At 37.7% G+C, this 20,819-nt stretch overlaps 1 protein-coding gene across 1 annotated transcript; it reads right to left on the bottom strand.

The window, feature by feature from the left end:
- cpxm1a (carboxypeptidase X (M14 family), member 1a) lies at positions 1–14,687 on the bottom strand. Its single transcript, XM_062440960.1, has 13 exons — positions 14,337–14,687; positions 12,698–12,807; positions 11,192–11,331; positions 10,884–10,968; positions 9,191–9,341; positions 8,950–9,038; positions 8,649–8,772; positions 7,644–7,840; positions 6,699–6,878; positions 4,812–5,106; positions 2,938–3,077; positions 2,634–2,736; positions 1–1,421 (listed from the first exon to the last, which is right to left on the bottom strand). The coding sequence occupies exons 1-13, from the start codon at positions 14,680–14,682 to the stop codon at positions 1,093–1,095; spliced, it is 2,289 nt and encodes a 762-aa protein (XP_062296944.1). The 5' UTR covers positions 14,683–14,687; the 3' UTR covers positions 1–1,092.
- Positions 14,688–20,819: the final 6,132 nt, after the last annotated feature.

Raw genomic sequence — 20,819 nt, 5'->3', positions numbered from 1 at the left:
TTTATTTGAGACGTTGTGGTCCCATTGGACTTCTGTCAAACAGTGTAAGGGCAATGTTACATATCAGACCAGCTGACACTTATCTACTCTACTCAGTCTCTTTACTCATCAGATACATAAACACAGTTAATAAAAACAAACTAAAAAAACAAGTGATTTTGAACTTTTATCATTCAAAAAAAGTGTCCATAAATGTGTAGATGTCCATTATCCTTCAAAAAGTTCCTTAACTTGTTTGAAACATGTTGGACGTTATCGTTTTCAGTTTGCATCTTTTTTTTAATAAAAACTCTTTCAGGTTTTCTCCACTTTTTTAGGTGTTTATGTGACAATCAGGGTCAATACACCCAAACACTTCACTGCTGAACTTTTATTGATCATAATTTAAAGGAAATTTTCACTTTTTTTCAACTCGGTCTTGAAACAACACTCACGTTTCCATATGAACAGAGAAAGAGGTTTTCCTCACTAATCATTCCTCCTGTTCATACTGACTGTTAAAAGATCTTTAAATGAGCTTTCAGTGTAAGTGATGGGAGCTAATATCCACAGTGTTTCCACACAGTCATTTAAAAGTAGATGTGAAGCTTATATGAGGCTTCAACAGTTTGAGTTAATCACATCAAGTGGATATCTGCCACATTGTTTGACTCATTTGGACAGCTGAAGCTTCATATCAGCTTAATATAAGCTTTTAAATACATTTTTGCACAGAAGGAGGACTGTGGATTATATCCTCCATCACTTACATTATAAGTGCATTATGAAGGCATCTTCTAATGGTCAGTGTGAACAGGAGGAATGATTACAGCAAGAAAAAAGTGTCAATGTTCATTTGGGCTCCTGATTTGACTTGCAAAATTGTGGATCTATCCTTTAATGCAGTGATCACCAGGTGCACATCTATTGCTGTGAAAGCAGCACATTGAACTGTGTGCATGTTTTTAAATTGGGTGAAATGACTCTTTAACTGTGTCCTCTCAGTAATAACCAGTAGGGACGTGTCACTTTTCCCAGACGGCACGCTTCTAAGGCTGAACTCTTTCAACCTATAATCAGATTCGGGAGGCTTCGTCTGCCCCTCGTCCCTTCTCATACTCTCTGGGCTCCAGAGGACCGAGCTTTCCTCGCCTGCTTCTGCTGACTCTCCCTAAGGCGGTTGGTGGCCTTGGTGCTGGCGCGGAGCTTACGGAGCCTCAGAGCTCGGAGACGCAGCTGAAGGTCCTGCGGTATCTTTCCTCCTCTGGCCCGGATCTCCTTCAGCCTCTGGATGGATGTTTTGGTCAGGCCGAAGTCGCAGATGGTGGCATGCAGCTCCATGCCGACGTTGCAATGACGCACTGATGGGTAGTAACCCTCGGCCCAAACCACCACCTTGTACTGGCCCGGGTTCAGAAGGCGCCAGTAGTCTCCGTCAGCAGCTGCAGGAGAAAAATATGATCATTTGTTGTCTCCACAGCACAAATCTAACAGTAGTATTGTGTGTAGTAATGTGCACACACCATGCACACAGTCATCAAATGCACTGTTGCTTCAGTTACTGACTGAACAGAGGGGATCTGTTTGCACTCAGAAGTAGATTATTTGTGCAGCAGTGTTGTCTGTTTTTCTTTGCTATAAGCTGTAGAAAGAAATATTCACACATCCAGCCCTGGAATAGTGAAAACGCTTTGCTCATAGAGACTGAGGACAATCTCCCAGGTTTTGTTGTTAAAAATGGGTTTAATTAAAATGAAAATGCTGGGAGCTATTAGCACAGTGTGTGGATCATTTGTGTGATTTTTGATCCAGGACCTGTGAACTTTTTTTTTGGATGTGCGTGCGTTATACTTGTTTGTTCAAAACTGGGTGGAAACAATTAGAGACTAGAAAATAAACCTGCATTGCAGAACTAATCCAAAGTGTTAACAGCAGCCGTTCATATCAGGGCGGAGACATGCAGAGGAGTGATTGTACAACACATTTTTAATTCATCCTCACAATTGTTCCATACAATCTCTCCTTTTATTGACATGTATTTATTTTTTATATTCATCCATGCCTTTAATTTTTTTAATATAAATATTCCTTTAAGTTCATATTTTCTGTCTCTTCTTACAAAGATGTTTAGAATATTGCATGTTAACAAGTTATTATACATTATCAGTCCAATTTTATAATCAAGTAAGTCATTTAATTTTAATATGTTCTTAGAGATCTCTGGTTGTCTGGTATCATGAGATTATCCCAGGAATAACACACATCTGTTGATCTATGATTAAAGTCTTTCAAGTGTTTTATGATGCTAAACATGTAACTGCAACTTCCCTGGTTCAAGTCCTCTCTCTTCACTCATTTCCTGTCATCTTTTTAATGTTACTATCAAATAAATGCAAAAAAAGGGGGAAAAAACAACCCAGGAAAAAAACCTAATCAATAAAACAACTTAAGGAGGGCAGAGCTGAAACACGCAAAAAAAAAAAAAAAACAGAAAGATGTTTTAAAGCTGAACCATTTAAAGATTTTGCCTGGGGAAAAGATTTGAAATTTACATCTCCACATTGTAATGTTTGAATTGTTTCACAGTTTCTGTAACGCTGTATTTTTGTCATGAGAAAGAAAAGCTCACAGAGAAATAACGTCTAGTTTCTCACCTGATCGGATGTCGTGGTCGTGGTCTTCCACTTTGATTATAGCGTCTGCGATTCCTTTTTTGGTCAGTTTATCCCTCACCACACCTTTGAGCCCTCTATGAACCTGAGAGAAGACAAAATGCAGCACTGTGAGGCCCCAAAAAGGGAAATTAAAGGCAGAAACTGAAAAAAATTGATTCACTCTGAAGCAGCTGCAAATTGACAAGAACAGGACCAGCAGCAATGGACATGTAAAAGGTTAAAAAACAAGATAAAAACACAAAAATACAGCTGTATCTTTGGAAAACCGCAGAAGCCGACTGACCTGCTCCATGTAGACGATCAGAGACTCCTTGTTGTTCTCCCACTCGATGGGAAGCTCACTGGCATGAGGGAACTTATCGCAGGAAAGCTCCACCGTCACCTCAAAGCAGTTAGTGTGCAGGTAGCTGAAATCATTCATACCTGCAGGAGAGAAACACACAGAGAGTCCAGTGTGTGTTAAAGGAAGCTGGTCTCCATTAAACACAGGTTGTCTTTTTGTGCTGTCGGTACTTCAAAATAATGCTCACCATGTGATTTTATTGGGTATTACTGGGTTTTTTTCACCATTCTTACCCCTTTCTTTCTTATTTTATTTAGTTTTTATCCATATTGCTGAAAAATGTTAAATACAAAAAAATGCACTTTTTCGTTCATACATGCGATGTCTATATTTTCATCAATAAAATATAATTGCAAAAAAGTAAAAGTTAAAACACTGACATTTACAATTTTATGTATTTGGCTTAATCCCCACCATTCTGCTTTTACACCTCTGTTTACTATTGTTTGTAGTTTTATGTTACTATTTGTACCACTGGAGACACTTAATTTTATCGTCCCTTGTGCAATGACACTAAAGGCATTGAACTGAGTAAGGCAAAAAAAAAAAAAAGCAAATACAATAAACTAATAAATAACAAAATGCTTTTTGTTGTAAAAGTAAAACTCACTGTCATGAGTCACGATCAGTCCTCCAGAGACCCTCAGACTTTTTCCCTTTTTGTTTGGACTGGACTGTGTGGGTAAGGGCTTATTTTGAGTTGGACTATTGAAAGACTATCTGACATGATATTATTAAAGATGCCTTTATTAGTTAGCCAATCTTTGTTTTCATTCTGCTCTGTTCTCACACAGCTTATACTGAGTTATTAAGACGTGTTCTTTTGGTTTTCTATTTTATTATGGATAAGCGAGGTTGTAAAGTTGCTTGCAGTTCCATGCATGTTGGATTATTATGAAGAGGACTGTATTATTGGGGTTTTTTTGACTCCCTCTGCCCTCCTCCACACCTGTCCTGCATCTATCCCCGTTAGCCCTGCTCTGTGTCCTCCTCACCTGCACTTCATCTGCTCGTTAGTTAAATTAGTCTTAAAATCCAGCTTTCAGTTCGACCCTTGTTAAGTTGCCTGTTCAGTCTGTGTCTGTTCCCGCCTGTCATTAACATGCTTATCACAACAGGACAGCTGAGACACGTTGCTGTTCCCACCTGTCACTGTTTTGTGTCTTGAACTTGCCACTTGTGTCCAGATTTCATTGCTGCCACGTCACTTGTGCAAGAAGGTCAAAGGGGCCAGACTAACAGTTATTATGCCAGTCAAACAAGCACGAGAACTGCATCTTGCACTGATGATGTATTTTCTTGTTACATCCTTGCCAGGGTTGTACTCTACTATTGTAAGAGAGACGGCAGGGAACAAAACCACTTTATTAACTGTGAGGAGTGTTATTCAGGATTATGGTGCACAGAACCAGTAATTTAAGGAGTAAAACTATTGAGTTTCATCCTTAATTGACCAAAATTATCCTTATAAAATGTTATTTATCTCTTCAGTAAAAACATACTTTAGTACTTTGTGTGTTTAGCCAGTAAATATAAAGTTTAATAGGACTTTTTCTAAGTGTGCTAAACTAACCATTAAATAAGAAAATTTAAGGGACCCTAACTGCACAGATTGAAGGATTTTTTAAATATATTTTTAAATGTTTGTGTCCTAGTATCAACATTTTTTAATAATTTTTTACAAGTTTTATCATTTGTACTTTCTTCTGTCATTGATTAACAACGGCTGTCATCTCCTCCTCGAGCAACACACATATTTCTGGACTGAAACCTCTCAGATGGTTTGAATCATTCAAAGCTACGAGGCGACTCACTGCCAGGGACGGTGTGCCAGGCTCCGCCGTTGATGATGTTGTTGTGTTGCTGGAAGTCTTCGGAGTGGCAGACGCGGCGGTCGGGGTTGGCCAACACCAGGTTGGTGGAGGCGTAGACGTGGGACAGCCAGCGGAAGAAAGCGTTGTCTGCAGTGGGGGTGTCTTCCACGGGAGCCCAGTCACGCGTGCAGTCGTAGGGGTACGTAATCACCAGCTCGCCCCCGTGGAAGTTCGCACTGAGCACGAAGGGAATATCCTGCATCCAGTTGATGACGGATCGAGTCTCTGGAGCCACCTGCGAGATAAATCATCATCAAACAAACAATTAAGCTGGAAGCCCAAGATATCACACTCAGATATATTATTATTATCATTCTGACAATACTGATATTCTTCTTGTTTATAATGTTACTATTTTTATTCTACACAATTTTTTATATTTCCTGTTGTCTACTTTTGTTCATATTGCTTGTTTACTTATTTGTTAATTAATTAATGATGCCCTTTCTGTTTTTGATCTCCCCTTTGCTGCTTAAACACTGTAAATTAATTTTTCTTATTATCAGTGGTTGGATGTAACAAAGTACTTTTACTCAAGTGATGTACTTAAGTACAATTTTAAAGGAAATATTGCACTTATTCTTCAGATCTCGATTTTTTAGCTTTAGTTTTCACTTTGACATTAAAGGGACTTTTTCCTGATGATCTGAAGAATCTGGTGAAAAGCAATAAAAGTCTAAAGTAGTGAATACTTTTTACAGCTGCTGCTTATCTGTGTATATAAATGTATAATAAATATATCTTACTTTTGCATAATGATTGCTTTTACTTCGAACATTTAGGTGTTAGCACTTATAGGTAGGTACATTTTGCAACTAAATTTTTTTTTTTAAATTGAAGTATGATTTTGAATGCAGGCCTTCTATTTAAACTTATCAATAAGATGAAATGTAAGCATACAATTAGTCTGCCACAGGAAATATTTAAAAAGATTCAGACTCAGGTTAAGATTTTGCACCTTACTTTACTTTATTTTGCATATGAATGCTTTGTTTATATGTCTGCATTCCTTTATTATTAGTATTTTATATTATATATCTATATTATTGTTATATTTGATCCTACTTTTTTTTATTGACATTTCATATTTTAATTTATCTCCATGAGTAATAATAAACTTGAGTTCAGTTTTTATACTGTACAATGCAGTTGGTTTTTGTCTAGTTTATTTCAAAGAAAGCACTGTAACCTTTTTTTTTTTTTTTTCATCAGTCTGCAGAGTTTTAATAAGTTCTTCAACAGGGAACCTTTCACCAAACCAAAGAGTGACCAAAGCTCAGTCTTCAAGTAAAGCCTCTGTTTTCTTGGCTCTGATCATTTCCTGATTTAGGGACATTGAAGGGCTCGCATGCCACTGAAATGGAAACATTTCCTCTCCTCAAACTGTCTACACATGACTAACAAAAACTGCTTTTCACTTTGCCCGACATTTATGGCCCGATGAATCTCTAAACTAACATCTTTTAAATGTCACCCATTCTTCTGTGGCAGCCTTTGGCATAGCACACTGGAATTTACTTCTTTGTAATTTGGTAACATCTGTTAAAGTCAGATTTTGTCTCTTTTCTAAGTTTTATTACTTAGCTTGATACGGGATGACTTTAAAATCATGAATTGTTGAATTTTTATTTAATAAATTTGAATGTTTAGGTGTCTTGTGTCTTTAACTGGCATGCATTACTGCTGTTCTCAATGTCACCACCAGATGGCGCCAACGTTGGACATTTACAAATTCTGCAAACATATTCCTGAGCTTTTCAACAATGTGTATTGATTGTTTGATTGTTGTGTACATCTCCACTGTTGTGAAGCAGCAGCATCTCTTACGACGGCGTCTTCTCTGGTGTAGTACTCCGGCATTGGGATGTAGTGATTGGAGACTTTGGATTTGTCTGCTGCCACCTCTTGAGCATCCCACATGATGTTGTTCAGGTCCGGAAAATTACTATTCAGGTCTATTCTGTCAAAGGTGTATCGTCCTTCAGCCCAGCTGGCCAACTCTGAGCCCTGCAGTAGATAAATCAGAATAAAACTTAATACAATAGATGGATTCACAAATTCATAATACATACGGGACATGAAAACCATGCCAGCGTCTGGGATAAAATAATACTTTGCACATCTTGAAGTCTTAATGAACAACTCAATAAATGTGCTGTCTACCGTGAGTGATGGAAGCGGAGTTATCAATCAGAAATCACACCAATTCCCACATCTATTATCTCATCAAGTTTGAGCAGAATCAAACTGTTTGTGGTTGTGATTTAATCAACTGTTTTGACGGACAGCCAACTTGTGGTCCAACACATTTAAAAGGTACAAGGAGTTTCTGACCTCATTGCTACAGAGCAGGTTTTTTATGACTTAAGGAGACAGTTTTGGTGTCTCATACTGCACATGTATGCATGCATGCATGTCCACAGGTGACGTGATACACATGCCTGCCAATGGTCTCACACTATTCCACAGATCTACAGGTGGCTGTAATGTGCCAAGACACACTGCGATGTGCCAGCAAAGGAAGGGTAGAGGAAGACTGCAAGCTAGTAAACACCGATATAAAACGGTAATTCAATGCAGGATTTAAAATACTTTAAAAAGCATATTCTTAACAATTGTTAGATCTAAAGGATACACACATTACATTTTAATGATGACTAAACAAAACTTTAGTTTGTTTGCAAGAAAACTTCACCTACAACTTTAATTTGAGAAGAGACGCTGAACTTCCCTCTTTACTTTAGAGCCACAAGAATTAATCAGTCACTTCACCTTCTCGTAAGCTGCTTCATATCCGTCAGGGTTCATGGAGGGCAGGAGGTGGATTCGAGTGTCGGTGACCAGTCGTACGATACGTTGGTTGCCCTTCTTGTACTCACGGCAGATGTACTGCATGAGGTTGAGGACCAGCTCTCGGCCAAGAGCCTCGTTCCCGTGCATCCCCGCCACATATCGAAACTCTGGCTCACCTGCCAAGAGAGAAAAGAAAACAAGACTCCCTTTACTCCCTTTACTTGCACAAAGGCATAACATCAGTTTAAAGGTCTCGCTGTACATGAATTTTTAAGCTGAAGCCCAGAGGCACATCAGGAACACATTCAATCTCTCAGATAAAACTTTCAAAACTTTTAGCGCTGTGTTTGGCAACAGCGTGAAACTGTAACACAGTACTTTGCCAATAATCATACATGGATTGGCCAGACTTGATGGCAGACATTCCTGAATATAAAGAACAAAACCACCAAGACTCCAAAGACCCAAAATCTGCATGATACATCAGCAGTTTTTGGACTGTATTACTCAAAAAGAAGAAATGTGCAATGCCTAAACCTCTTCTTGCATTTGGCACCAATGATCGTTTAACCATAAAACCACTTAATGTTAGCTGTTAACAACACATAAATAAACTAAATTCCCATTGGTAATACAATTTTAAAATGTGTTTATATGGTTTGCTTTAGAAGAAAGAAAGACAAAAAGTGCTCCACTTAATGTATTTATACTCAGTCTGCATCTGAAGACAGTATGACAAAGAAATCCCTCATTTTTGGTGGTGACTGTTCAGCCCACAATGTCAATTCTTTATCAGTTTATTTACATAAGAGAGGCCTTCTCTACATGACACTCCAGCCTTTCTGTGTGGTGCTGCTGCAGAAACCGGCCTGTGTAAACACTGGAGGATGTTGAACTGGATCCCTGAGCAGCTAAGCTCGACTTAGGGCGACTTGAGAAACCCAATGCACTCTGTACAAGAAAAATAAGTTTAATCGATCTCACCGAGTTCATGTTTGCCGGGATTATCTGAGATCTCCATGACGTAGAGTTTGAGACCCAAGTAGCTCTTCCCTATGGTGTAGATGCGGGTGATGTCCGGACACTCCTCAGTCACAGACTTCATGAGCTTCGGGGGTTAAAAAGACAAGTTGGAGTAAAAAGTCTTCAAAGGGTTAAATCTAAACTCTGGGAAAATCTGCAAAGTGTTTACAGCGTGAGTAAAATCCTTGGCATTAGCTGTAGGGGAACCAAAGTTACTCATCGTGCATGTGTGGCCTCGCAGCCGTGCTTCACGCTCTCTAACCTTTCTCATCTCTTTGTAGTTGTGGTGTCTGAAGTCCAGACTGTCTTTTGATCCTGGTTCTTGCTCTGAAGCGTAGATGTCATGTGGATCTACGAGGAAACAGAACATTGGGTTTTATAAACTTTGTTGACAGACACACTACCAACGATTCTTCACAAAACAGCAACATTGTAATGTATTTTGAAATGTAGGTTACTGTCAACACCGTCATAATTACTAACACCTGAGTATTTTTACCTACCGTTGACACGACAGCCGAGTATCTCAGCTCTGAAGCAGATGGTGCCGTTCTCGTACCAGGTCTGCGGGTTGATGCGGATGAAACGGGCAACGATGGGAACAGGAAGGAGTCCGAGCACCGGAATCTCTTGATTCTCATTTCCTACAAATATCTGTAAAAATTCAATGTTAGAAATATACTGACACGTTTACATGTAAGGCTGCACAATCTCATAAAGCCGATAGTTTCAAAACAGAGACGTACATATTTTCTCTATGATTTGCTATCATCTCAACAACTGTTGGATGGGTTGCTATGAAACTTTGGACATACATTCATGGTCATCAGAGGATAAATCATACTGACTTTGATCTTATGACTATTTCTCTAGCGCCTCCCACAGGCTGACATTTGTAGTTTTGAGTGAAATGTCTAAACAACTTTTTGATGGACTGCCGAACATCCATGCCCTCCTCAGGACTACACGAACTGTTATAACTTTGATCATTGGGTCTAGTTTTTAATTAATCCAATTCTTTATTTTATGACTTGACGAAGATCCAAATAGGATCAAAAGTCAAGTCAGGGAACGCCCTGGTGGTCGAGTGGTTAGAGCGCAAGCCACAAAATCAGCATCTCTGGTTCAAATCCAGCCAGAGACCCATGCTGCAGGTCATTCCCCTCTCTCTCTCTGTGTTTCCTCTCAGCCTCTCTGCCAGATAGTGTCTGAATAAAGGCATAAAAAAGCCAAGTTTATTTATGTAGCACATTTCAAACAACCTCAGTTGACCAAAGTGCTGTACAAGCTTAAAATAAAAGAACAATTATGAGCAAAATAAATCAGTTTTGTGGTTGGAGTAAGTGTTCATATGATATTTTTTTCATAAACACCTGCACAACAAATTACATTCCCATCAGTTTCTGCTATACTTTGTTTAGTGCTAATTAGCAAAGATGGTGAACATGGTAAACATCATATCTGCTAATCATCAGCATGTTAGCATTTAGCTTAAAGTACTTCTGTGTCTATGTGCAGCCTCTCAGTGACTGTAGACTTTTAGTTTTGTTACTATGCATCTGGATTTTTTTAGTCATGGGATAAACGTGCCAGATGTTTTTTTCATTTACACACACGGTAAAAATGTCAGACTGAAATCTGTCTGTTAGCAGAACAACAGACTGAAAACATGACCTCCTTGGCAGTTATGGACTTTAAATGAAAAACAGAGTAAAAAAAATATTAGTTTCAACCCCAGTTCGGAGAAAAGAGACCAAATTTTTCCAGTAAACTGTCCAACACACTGACAAGTGGTGCCAATTGGAGAAAAAAATTGTTTTACTTGTCGTACAAACCTTTAAATTTCTTTGTATTTCGATTTACACCTTCATACTGTTGCACTTAAATCTGAATACACATTTGAATGTTGGCATAGTAGAGACACTAGTAAATTAGTCCTTCTCTTAACAATCATTATCTTTGATTATATGCTATTATATGCTGTTATATAATCTGTTACATTGTCAACCACAAACTTGCTGTATTTTCCTCATTTGTGTGTATTTTTATTCATCCCCCACACTGTTTTGTACACACTGCATACTGTATTCCTCTTTGGCAAATCTCTCTTTCTGAAATCTGTTTTCCATCTGTTTGAGGTCCGATGGTCACGGCCGCTACATTCCTCATATCAAAGAGTACAAAAGCCGTTCTCACCGCGTGTTTTGTCCCATTCATGCAGGTTTCCCAGTGCACAGAGTCATTGCTCAGCTGGACTTTGTAGGTTTTGACCCAGTCCCACCTATAAAGAGCACAGAGAGGACACATGAAGTACAAGACAATGATGTTCAAAGGCTTTAATCCATTGAGATCCAAATAAAAAAACTTGTCTTTGTTGCACAAAAATTTAGATAACTATTTGCGTAACCAATCCTTCTTTTGTGTGTTTATTATTTTGAGAGGCAGGCATGTAGATATATCTCATTTTGGAACAATAAACTCTTCAGATTGTGACACTACCTGACCTCCAGATGGAGTTTCGGCCTTGCAGGATGACTCCAGTGAACAGAGTTGGGTGGAGGGCGTCTACCTCCAGCCACTGATGTTGGTCCTTGTACTCTGCACACCAGGCTCCATCGTATATATCTCCGTCATGAATGCCAGACTAAAAAAACAAAATAAAACGTGTGTTACACAGAAATATGTTGTCAACTGCAGAATCAATTAAATCTTTCCAAAAAAAGCTCCTGGTTCTGTCTTGCATAACATTTTGGTATTGAACTGATTGTTAAATAATTGCTTTCAGACTGCGGGGGAGGCGACTGCCAAAAAGCATTGCTGGCTCTAACTAATACAGGCTATTTCTACTTATTTTCCAAGAGACTCCATTTGTAGAAAAAAATTACAAAAAGGGCTCAAGAAAGAACATTTCCTACAGATAATCCATCCCCTGAAGTTTTTTATTACAATTGTTATTTTACATGCCAACAAGTGCGGACAAAAATCATTGATGGAGTGTGCAGGCAATTTATTTTATAGTCTAGTTTCAGGAATAAAGACGATGCAGGGACGTTAAAATGGAAATTAGAAAGACAAAATAAAACATGATGACATTAAGTGAAAAAGAGTGGACATGATTATCAGAATTTATAACCAATTAATATATTTTGAGCAGTTATTTGTCCAATTTTTACAATCAAAACATAATGAAGGAAATACTTTATATTTTTAATTAAAGTTATCACCTTTTAGTAACTTCAATTTGCCCTTTTTTATTATAATTTTAGAGCTTAAACATTAAGTCAATTAATCCAAAAGTTGATCAGCTGAAAATCAATCAGCAACTATTTTGATTATCAATCATTGTGCCATTTTTAGAGCTGCATCTATTAGTCAATTGACAGAAAAGTATTTTGATGATCGATTAAATGTTTCGACTCATTTCTGATTCCAGAATCTACAATGTGAATATTTTCAGTTTTTTTAGTCCTCTTTGACAATAAACTAAATAATCTTTGGGTTTATCAGAACAAAACGAGACATTTGAGGACGTCACTGGGCTTTAAGAATCAGTTATCAACATCTCATAAACCCAGTGACTAATTAATCGAGAGAATACATGACAGATTAATCAGGAATATCAAAGCTTTTCTTTGACTTACCTGATTGTTAATTGAATATTTGGGGTTTTATTTAAACTGTTGTAGCAGTCAAATGAACAAAACAAGCCATTTGAAAACATGACTTTGGGTTCTGGGAGTTTTTTTTAGCCACTTTAAGTATTTTCTGACATTTTGAACGATTAGTCAATTAATCAAAAAACTATTAGGGAGGTTAATGGATAATGAAATACAATTCTAATAGTATTTATGGATATAAATGTTGCTTTAATCATCTGAAAGAATTCAACTGGATTGCTCCAAAATAAACCAAAGTGTCCTTCTGACGTCTCATTATAATCAAATGCATTGATACTTCTTTAAATCTCCGCAGCATAAGAAGCTTTTCACTGTACTGTGAGTAAGACCAACCTGGATATTCAGCCTCCCCCTGTGAGGACCCAGACCGGTCCGCGGATAGGAAGAAGCTGTGATCTGGGAGTCGTCAACCCGCAGAGACTCGAGGCCGAGGGGAGGACAGTCTGGAAGAGAACCACAAACACTTAGGAGATAAAAAATCTTTAGGTTTGAGTCAGTCTGTGATGCAGAAACAGCTGTTGACTGGCTACTGAGGGGTTAAAAACTCTCTCTCTCTCTCTCTCTCTCTCTCTCTCTCTCTCTCTCTCTCTCTCTCTCTCTCTGGTTCCTCTGAGTAAGCAAACTCATGCCTGATGTAATTTGAGGTCCCAACGGTTGTTTTATTATGTGGAATATCTCTAATCATCCTGGATCAGTTCAGTGGAAGTTTGGAGGCCCTCTGCTCCTCCTCTGCTGGTCTGGGGGAGTGAAGGAACAGCAGACCGCAGATAAGTGAATCCATGGAGGGTTTGAATGTAACATGAGACATGGTTAAGAGCCAAGCGAGAGTAAAGTCAAACATTCAGCAGAGCAGGCGGGATGAGAGCTACAGCTGTAGGGCATTTTATGGCTTACCAGTAACATTCCCATGAATCACAAACTCAACTTTTTTTTTTCTTCTGTCAAACAGCCTTAATTGTTCTTTTTAGGTCAAGGGTGTTTTCACTGCCACATCTTCATAACTAAAGAAAAATGAGCCTGTGCTGTGGGGGAGGTTTACATTGGCATTTCACACAATCCGAGGACAAATCCGCAACTTATATTCAAAGCTGAACAAATGTTTGTATGATTTATTTGTTAAATCATCAATTAGTCTACCCATTTTTGCACAAAATATGCTGATTCAAGCTTTTAAAATGTTGATATGTACTAGTTTTCTTAGTTTTCTATGACAGTAAATTTAGTTTTTTTGCAGTTTTGGGGTGTAGGTCAAACAAAGCAAGCAATTTTTCATTGAGCTATAAGAAATTGTGATAAGTTGTTTTTCTGACCATCTTCTACCAAATTAATCACTAGTTGCATTCCTGAAAATGTTATCCACATCAATCCAGAGGAAGTTCAAACATAAGACAACATATTTTGTGAAATTCAGGCTGTGAGCTCTAAAAAATGTGTCAAACAAACCATAAACCAATACTTGAGTTCACTCACCTAAAGAACCTTTTCTTCCTAAATCCTTCATAGAGGTTTTTTTTGCATGTTCAAATGTTCTTTGTAATACGATTGTAAATGTTAAGTTTTGGACTGTTGGTCAGACAAAACAAGCCATCTGAAGATGTCACTTTCTCTAGAAAAGTGTAACAAGCATTTTTTTTTTTTTTTTTTTTTTTTTTACAATTTTATAACATTTTAGACTCATAAGCATAATCCAAAAAGCAATCAGTAGCTTAATTGATTATGTACTGGAGCTGCAACCCTCGACACTTGCAGAAACAATGTGGTTGAACTTAATTTACAGGTTTACACAGGCTGAGCTGAGTGGCTGTAATTCAGACACTCAACAGGTCCGTGAAGGCATCATTAATTAACGACACTTAATTAACATTGTGACGTGAGTTTAATTAACCTGACGTCTCTCTGGCCTCACGGAATAAGTGAGTCTGGACTATTTGGATAAAGTTCAGATGTGGTTTGAACATTTTTTTTGTCTTACCCAGTTGAGTTTTCTCATCTTCTGTCTTCTCCTCTGAGTCTTCTTTTTTCTCTTTTTTGCTGATCACTTCTTTGCTGTTTTTCTTGGTGTTTTTGGTGTCCAGCTGATTTTTTCTGACAGTGGTTGTGAGCAACTTTGTCCCTGCTGTTGCTGCTGCTGCTGCTGTTGGTGCAGTTTGTCCCTCTCTGCTGTGACTATGCGGCTCCACAGTCACAGACTTTAAAGTCGAGTTGATCGATGAAGAATAAAAGCTCTCAGTCGCTGTATCGTTTTTCTGGGCTGCGGCTGCATCTAAAAAACCTCCCAAAAGAATCACTGCAGCCAAAATGCACAATGGGTTTTCCATGTTGCTCTTTGTCTGCCGCAGAAGAGTAGGGGGAGAAATTTCCCCAGCCAGTTTATGTAGAGATGACAGACCTCCATCCACATCCCTCCTCCTGTACTCGTCCCTCCCTCCCTCACAAAAGTCCCGCGAAAAGCTGCAGTTCAAAAAACAGACTTAATTGCAGTTTTTATGATGTTATGCCGCTTGCATTATGTGTGCAACAGTGACTCATATATATTTCACCAAAACATGAAACTGTTGCAATAATAAAAAATACTGTATGTAGTCATTTCTGTGGGTTTTTTTTTGTAGTTTGCAGGTTTTAATGATTAATCTTGAGGACATTTGGTACAAATTATAGGGAAAAACTGTGTTAAGTTGTTTTAGTTGATAAGCACTCACTCATTATAGACTGTGTTCATAGCCTGTAGGTTAATAATTAATATATTTATTATAATTAATAAGCTTCTTGGCTGGAAACTAAGTATTTTCTGTCAGTTAAAGGAAAAAACAGCAACTAACCCAACTTAATACTTTGTTTCTTATAATTTGTACCAAATTGCACCACAAATAATTTAACTGTTACTGCAGTAACAGTTAAACTAGGGCAGTACAGTGTACTTCATAGTGTTATGGACAGATAGGTTCCTGTCACTTTAGATCCAAATGCAAAATGATTACAAATTAACTTGTTAATCGCTGTTGAGTTCATGTCAAACTGTTCTAGTAGAAGAAGAGATTTCCTTTGACACTAAATAAAAACATTTTTCAGGATGTGAACTTTTCTGCCTCTCATAGATAAAAGAGACTACTTAAAGCTGAAAGATTGCACCATTTTTAGGTCATAACATCTTTAGGGGACGACATCTTAGATCATATACAGTAGTTTACAGTCCTGCAGAGATCTGATCTGCAGTCTCCTAGGACCTGAAGTGGGAGTCCAACACTGACTTTATCATCAAATAGGCTCAGTGGTGGATGTATTTCCTGCACCAGCTCAGGAAGCTCAGCCTCCCTCAGGAGCTGCTGATCCAGTTTTACACTGCAGTCATGGAGTCTGTTCTCAGCACATTCATCACTGTCTGGTTTGGGTCGGCCCCCAAACAGACCAGCAACAGACTTCAACGAACAGTCAGGTCTGCAGGAAAGATAACGGGTGCTGACCTACTCTCCATCCGGGATCTGTACTCCTCCACAGTCAGGAAACGGGCAGCGAAAATCCCCTCAAACCCTGAACACAATCTGTTCCAACTCCTCTCCTCTGGTCGGCGCTACAGATCACTGAACACCAAAACAGTTTCTTCCTCCTTTACTGTCACACTCATTCATCAAGCAATGTCAAACATACATTAAACACAGACACAGACATGTACACACCCATACTGCACATAACCACTTACTGTATGTATATACAGTAAGTTATTACATTATCCATCTCCGCACTCGACATGTGTACAAACATTTGCACTACTTGCATCTTTGTTTACAGTCTGCAGAAACCAGTTTAATAGACACTGTATGTTGTCGATTTGTTGTTTCTTTTTTTCCTATATCTCATTTTTTACATACTTGCTTGTACATATTCTATTTTACTTTTTAATCTATTTTAACCTAATTTTTTTACTCTAACTTTTAATAAACCTTTTCTCTTATTCTCTCTTATTTTACTTATTTATATAATTATTTTTTATCCATTTAATTATTCATTTTTTACTTATTTTATTTTATTTTATTTTCAAGAATTTTTATCATTTTTATTTTATTTTGCATGTATTGGTCTCCAGTTTTGACTTTTAAAATATGTACATTTATTTTTATTTTTAAATTGTTTAATTTTGTCACTTGTTCTGTCTTATTATCAGCTTGTCAATCAGTTAACTGTAAAGCTCTTTGAACTACACTAGTCTGTATAAAAAGGTGCTATATAAATAAAGTTTGATTGATTGTACATAGTGGTCGTATGTTTATGTTTATGTATCTCTGTTCTTCCGTTCTGCTGCATGTAAATCTTGCTGAACATTGTTGTATGTAAGCACTTTGTGGAGTCACATTCCTTGTATGTGTATACTTGGCCAATAAAGCTGATTGTGATTTAGATGTTTAGATTTTTGTCCGTTATGCAACACCATCAAAGAGACTTGAATCCCAAATTTATTCTGCAGCATGAAAACCCCCCCAAACATCCAGCCAGAGTTATAAAAAACCATCCTCAGCAACAACAAGAACAAGGAGTCCTGCGACAGATGGTGCAGCCTGCACAGATCCCTTATCTCAGCATAACTCAGCATCGTGGAGTCAGACTGGGATTACATGAAGAGACTAAAGCAGCTGAGACGCTGAAATCCACAGAAGAAGAAGAAGATCTGTGGCAACAAGATGCGGAAACAACCAACCTGCCAAATACCTAAAAAACTGTGTTCAGGTGTACCGACAGTGTCACGTATTTCCGTGAGACTGGGTTGACCGACGAGAACTGCTGCTGTTTTAACCCTTACATACTGTTCAGGGAGACATTTGACCCATTTTTTTTTACATTTTGAGAGATGAAAAAACACCATATTTTTAGTTTTTTTTGCAGCTGATACATATTTCTTTATATGCAAATGTACAAGTTTAACAAATTAATAATAATACAAAAATCAGCATTCAAACATTTCTATAAAAATGTTCACCTGGACCATAAAATATTGATTGTGAATGTATTTTTTTCCTATAAGATCAATTAAACATGAATTAATGACTAATGCAGAATTTGTAAATATGAATTAATGTAGAGAATATTTATGAGTCAGAATATGAGCAGTATGTAAGAGTTAAAGGCAAATCTTCTCACACTAAATATTGATTGAAGTTAATTGATAAAAACAATTCATAATATAATCTTTTGAAAGCATCCCCTCTTTACTTTTATTGCCTGAAACTTTTACATATTTATGTATTTATAAAGTTGTTTCATCACAAAAAAAGAAAGAATGAAGAGTGCATCAGTGCAGATGCATTGTAGAAACCTAAGATAATATATAGAGTGAATTACATAAAGTATAAAACACCCTACTTTCCACTGTAACCATAATTTGCATCCTTGTTCTTCTATATTACACACTAAGCATGATTCTGCACTTTTGTCTTTTTTTAGCCCTCGATACTCTAGTGGTTCTCTATGTTACCTTACAGATTGACTTTTATGTGTATTTTTAGGATTTCCTCATTGCTATATGTGTGTAGGAGAGAATAATTCAAATTTGGTTTGCTGCATGAAGTCAAAGACTCTGTTAGGCAGGTGCATCCTGTCACCGATGTTTCAGCAAACTGCCACATTGTCTCAGAAAGTCTCCCAACATCAGCTCCTACGATGGCTCATCTGATATCCACCTACTCAGGATAACTGTAACTCTTTTTTGCAGGGAGTGGTGCCGCTTCATTGACGCCACAGTTTTGGTTTCATCACTTGTGTATTTGATTAATTTTCATCCTTTACTTCTTGTCGTTAAACACGTGTAAAGCTTATTCTGTCAGTTTGCTTTTTTCCATCCTTAGCTTCTGTTTCTTCTTCATTTTCTTGGTGATTTAAGGCGTCATTGGGATCCTTGGAAAGGAAAAACAAAAGAGACATGCATCATTAAAATACATGTCTGGGTCGTGCTGCTGATCAGTCCCAGTGACTCAGAGTTAACTGTCATTTTCCGCAGATTTGTTTTAAGAAAACAATTTCCCGAATTATGCACCTCAACTCTCTGGCAAGCTACTTTTTTTATTTTCTGTAACTAAACTCACATTTTCTGCAGTTTGTTCTCTTCTCAAGTCGTGACCTGGAGCTCTTGCTGGTAACTGAGATTTCCTCCAGAACTCCTTCCATTTCCTGAGAAAACATCTAATACAAAACAGTTGCTCAGTCTCTTAATAACAATGATAAAACCAGCACATCCCAATGTTGCTCTTGTATTATGTTCTTCCTGTCGTTCCATCTTTGATGTGCATGTGTGTGTGTGTTGGTGTGTGTGTGAGTTTTAATATAGCAGCAAAACTGTGATACTCAGACAAATGCAATGTTTCATAATCACTAAAGTACAGATTACACATGACAAACACACCACAAGGAAACACATCCTCTCTTGTTTCCTTTCTAATTAGATATTTTCAGATTGTCAGCAAACCATCACATCTGTGTTGAATTTAAGTTGTAATGTCAGCTTTTACACTCTTATGTTACTCACTCGGCCGTCAACATCCGGGGAATTTTATAATGCTGCAATGCAAGACGGCATTAAGTCAAACAAGGAGTCACTCACTAAGCTGCATATGACTCTCTCTCTAATGGTTTGTGCTCGTCTGTACACAAACAGGCTTTATAGTGAATGAGGCTGTCCTTGTTTGTGTTTCCAGGATTGGCTCAGCTTCATGCTGTCAGTCCCTTCACGCTGTCAGCATTTTAATGATCCTCTCTTCAGCACAGAGTCTCCTCTACTACTCTGAATTCATTCACTAAAAATCGGTGGAAATGTTCCACTTGCTGCTTCAAAACTACGGTTTGTATCTAAAAATAAAAAAGAAAGACATCATTTATATTTCACTTCTTCTTAGTTGCAGTGTGTCAGAGTAGGGTGACACAATGGATTTAAGGTGACTTCCAGATATTCAAATTTGAATGATAATTTGTGTCATATAAGGTTTTTCCACAAAAAAGTTCAATTACCTTGTTAAAATCATTATAATCCCATCTATGAATATGCACATTTTTTTCATTTCGCAAGTTTAACTGCTGCACCCACAATGTCTCCTACTTCATTGTAAAGTCCATTCTCAGTGTTTGTGTGCTGGTTGCTTCCAGTTTCCACTTCATGCTGCTTGTGTAAGTTGAATATTGGAACAGGGTTGGCTCCAAAATAGTTGCAATGTCACAAATCTTGCTAAGATGTGCGAGATACCTTATAGTGGAATCTAAGATGAGCTCAGAGAAACTTTCCCCTTCAGCAGCACATTTTTTTAGTGGAGGGGGACTCCGAAGATCCTGCACACTTTCCTGTGTTATGACCATCTAAGGACAGATAGTGTGTATTTATAAGGCCAGATTTTGGGGCTACATAAATAAAACCTGCTTGACAAACTGAGTTGTGAGCATTGATTTAGTGTGTCAACCTCAGAGGTCGTAGCTCTTCCACAGTATCTTTGACAAATGAAGGCTCTGCCAATAACTGAACACCTGGGATTCCCTGAGCACTTATTCAGAACTGAAAAAGCCTTTTGGATGAGAGGCAAAATATCTTCAAGAACCTACAACAAGCCCAGCTGTTTTTGACTCAATAGTTTTGGAAACACCATGAACTAGAAGACTGAGAATCCTCAAAAGGAGCTCTGCCAATATTAAATGCTTCAGGGTTTGTGGAGACAGATATGTGAACGTTTTATCATGCAGGAGTTGTTTTCAAAAACCTTTTATTGCTGAGACCAATTTAAAAACCATCTTGATCCACTGAGGTATGTTAAGTATTTCCTGTTGACACTAAGGCTGCAACTCACTGTTATCTTCATCATCAATTAATCTTTTAATCATCAGTGAAGTAAATGTCAACTTCCCAAGAGACCATGGTGACAACTTTAGATGTTTAGTTGTGTCTGATCATCAGTTCAAAACCAAAAAGACATTCAGGCAATGATGCTTAAAAATACAATTATTAAACAATTACTAAAAAGAGCTGATGATTATTTCTCTGTCAATCAACTAATCTATTAATAGACTAATCAGCCCTAGTTGTAATTTCTGGTTTAAAATTAAGTTATTAAAGTCTCATATAGAAACGTTTTAGGACTCAAACATAAACAACATTACATAGGAAACAACTTCAGTCCGACATGTAGATATAAGTGCACACCTTTTCAACCCCCACACACAGGAAATGTACTTTCTTCATATTAGTCATCTTTTTCTGAGAAGCTGCAGTGATAACAGCACATCTGCACTTTGCAGACAAATGACATGACATTAAAAGAGCCAGTCATGTGCTGTTAATCCTATTTATAATTTATTTAGTCTGGGTAAACCAGATGAGAGACGCTGTGTGGAAGAAGTAGTTATGATGCTTTTTTAGGGGACGGAGAGCAGTCAGACAATCCCTGATAACAGATGGCTGATGGTATGAAGGATGAATGCAAACACAGGT

The sequence above is a fragment of the Scomber scombrus genome, chromosome 19 (genome assembly GCF_963691925.1).
Source record: "Scomber scombrus chromosome 19, fScoSco1.1, whole genome shotgun sequence".
In the NCBI taxonomy this organism is placed as follows: Eukaryota; Metazoa; Chordata; class Actinopteri; order Scombriformes; family Scombridae; genus Scomber; species Scomber scombrus.
This window is presented reverse-complemented; position numbering and strand designations above follow the sequence as displayed.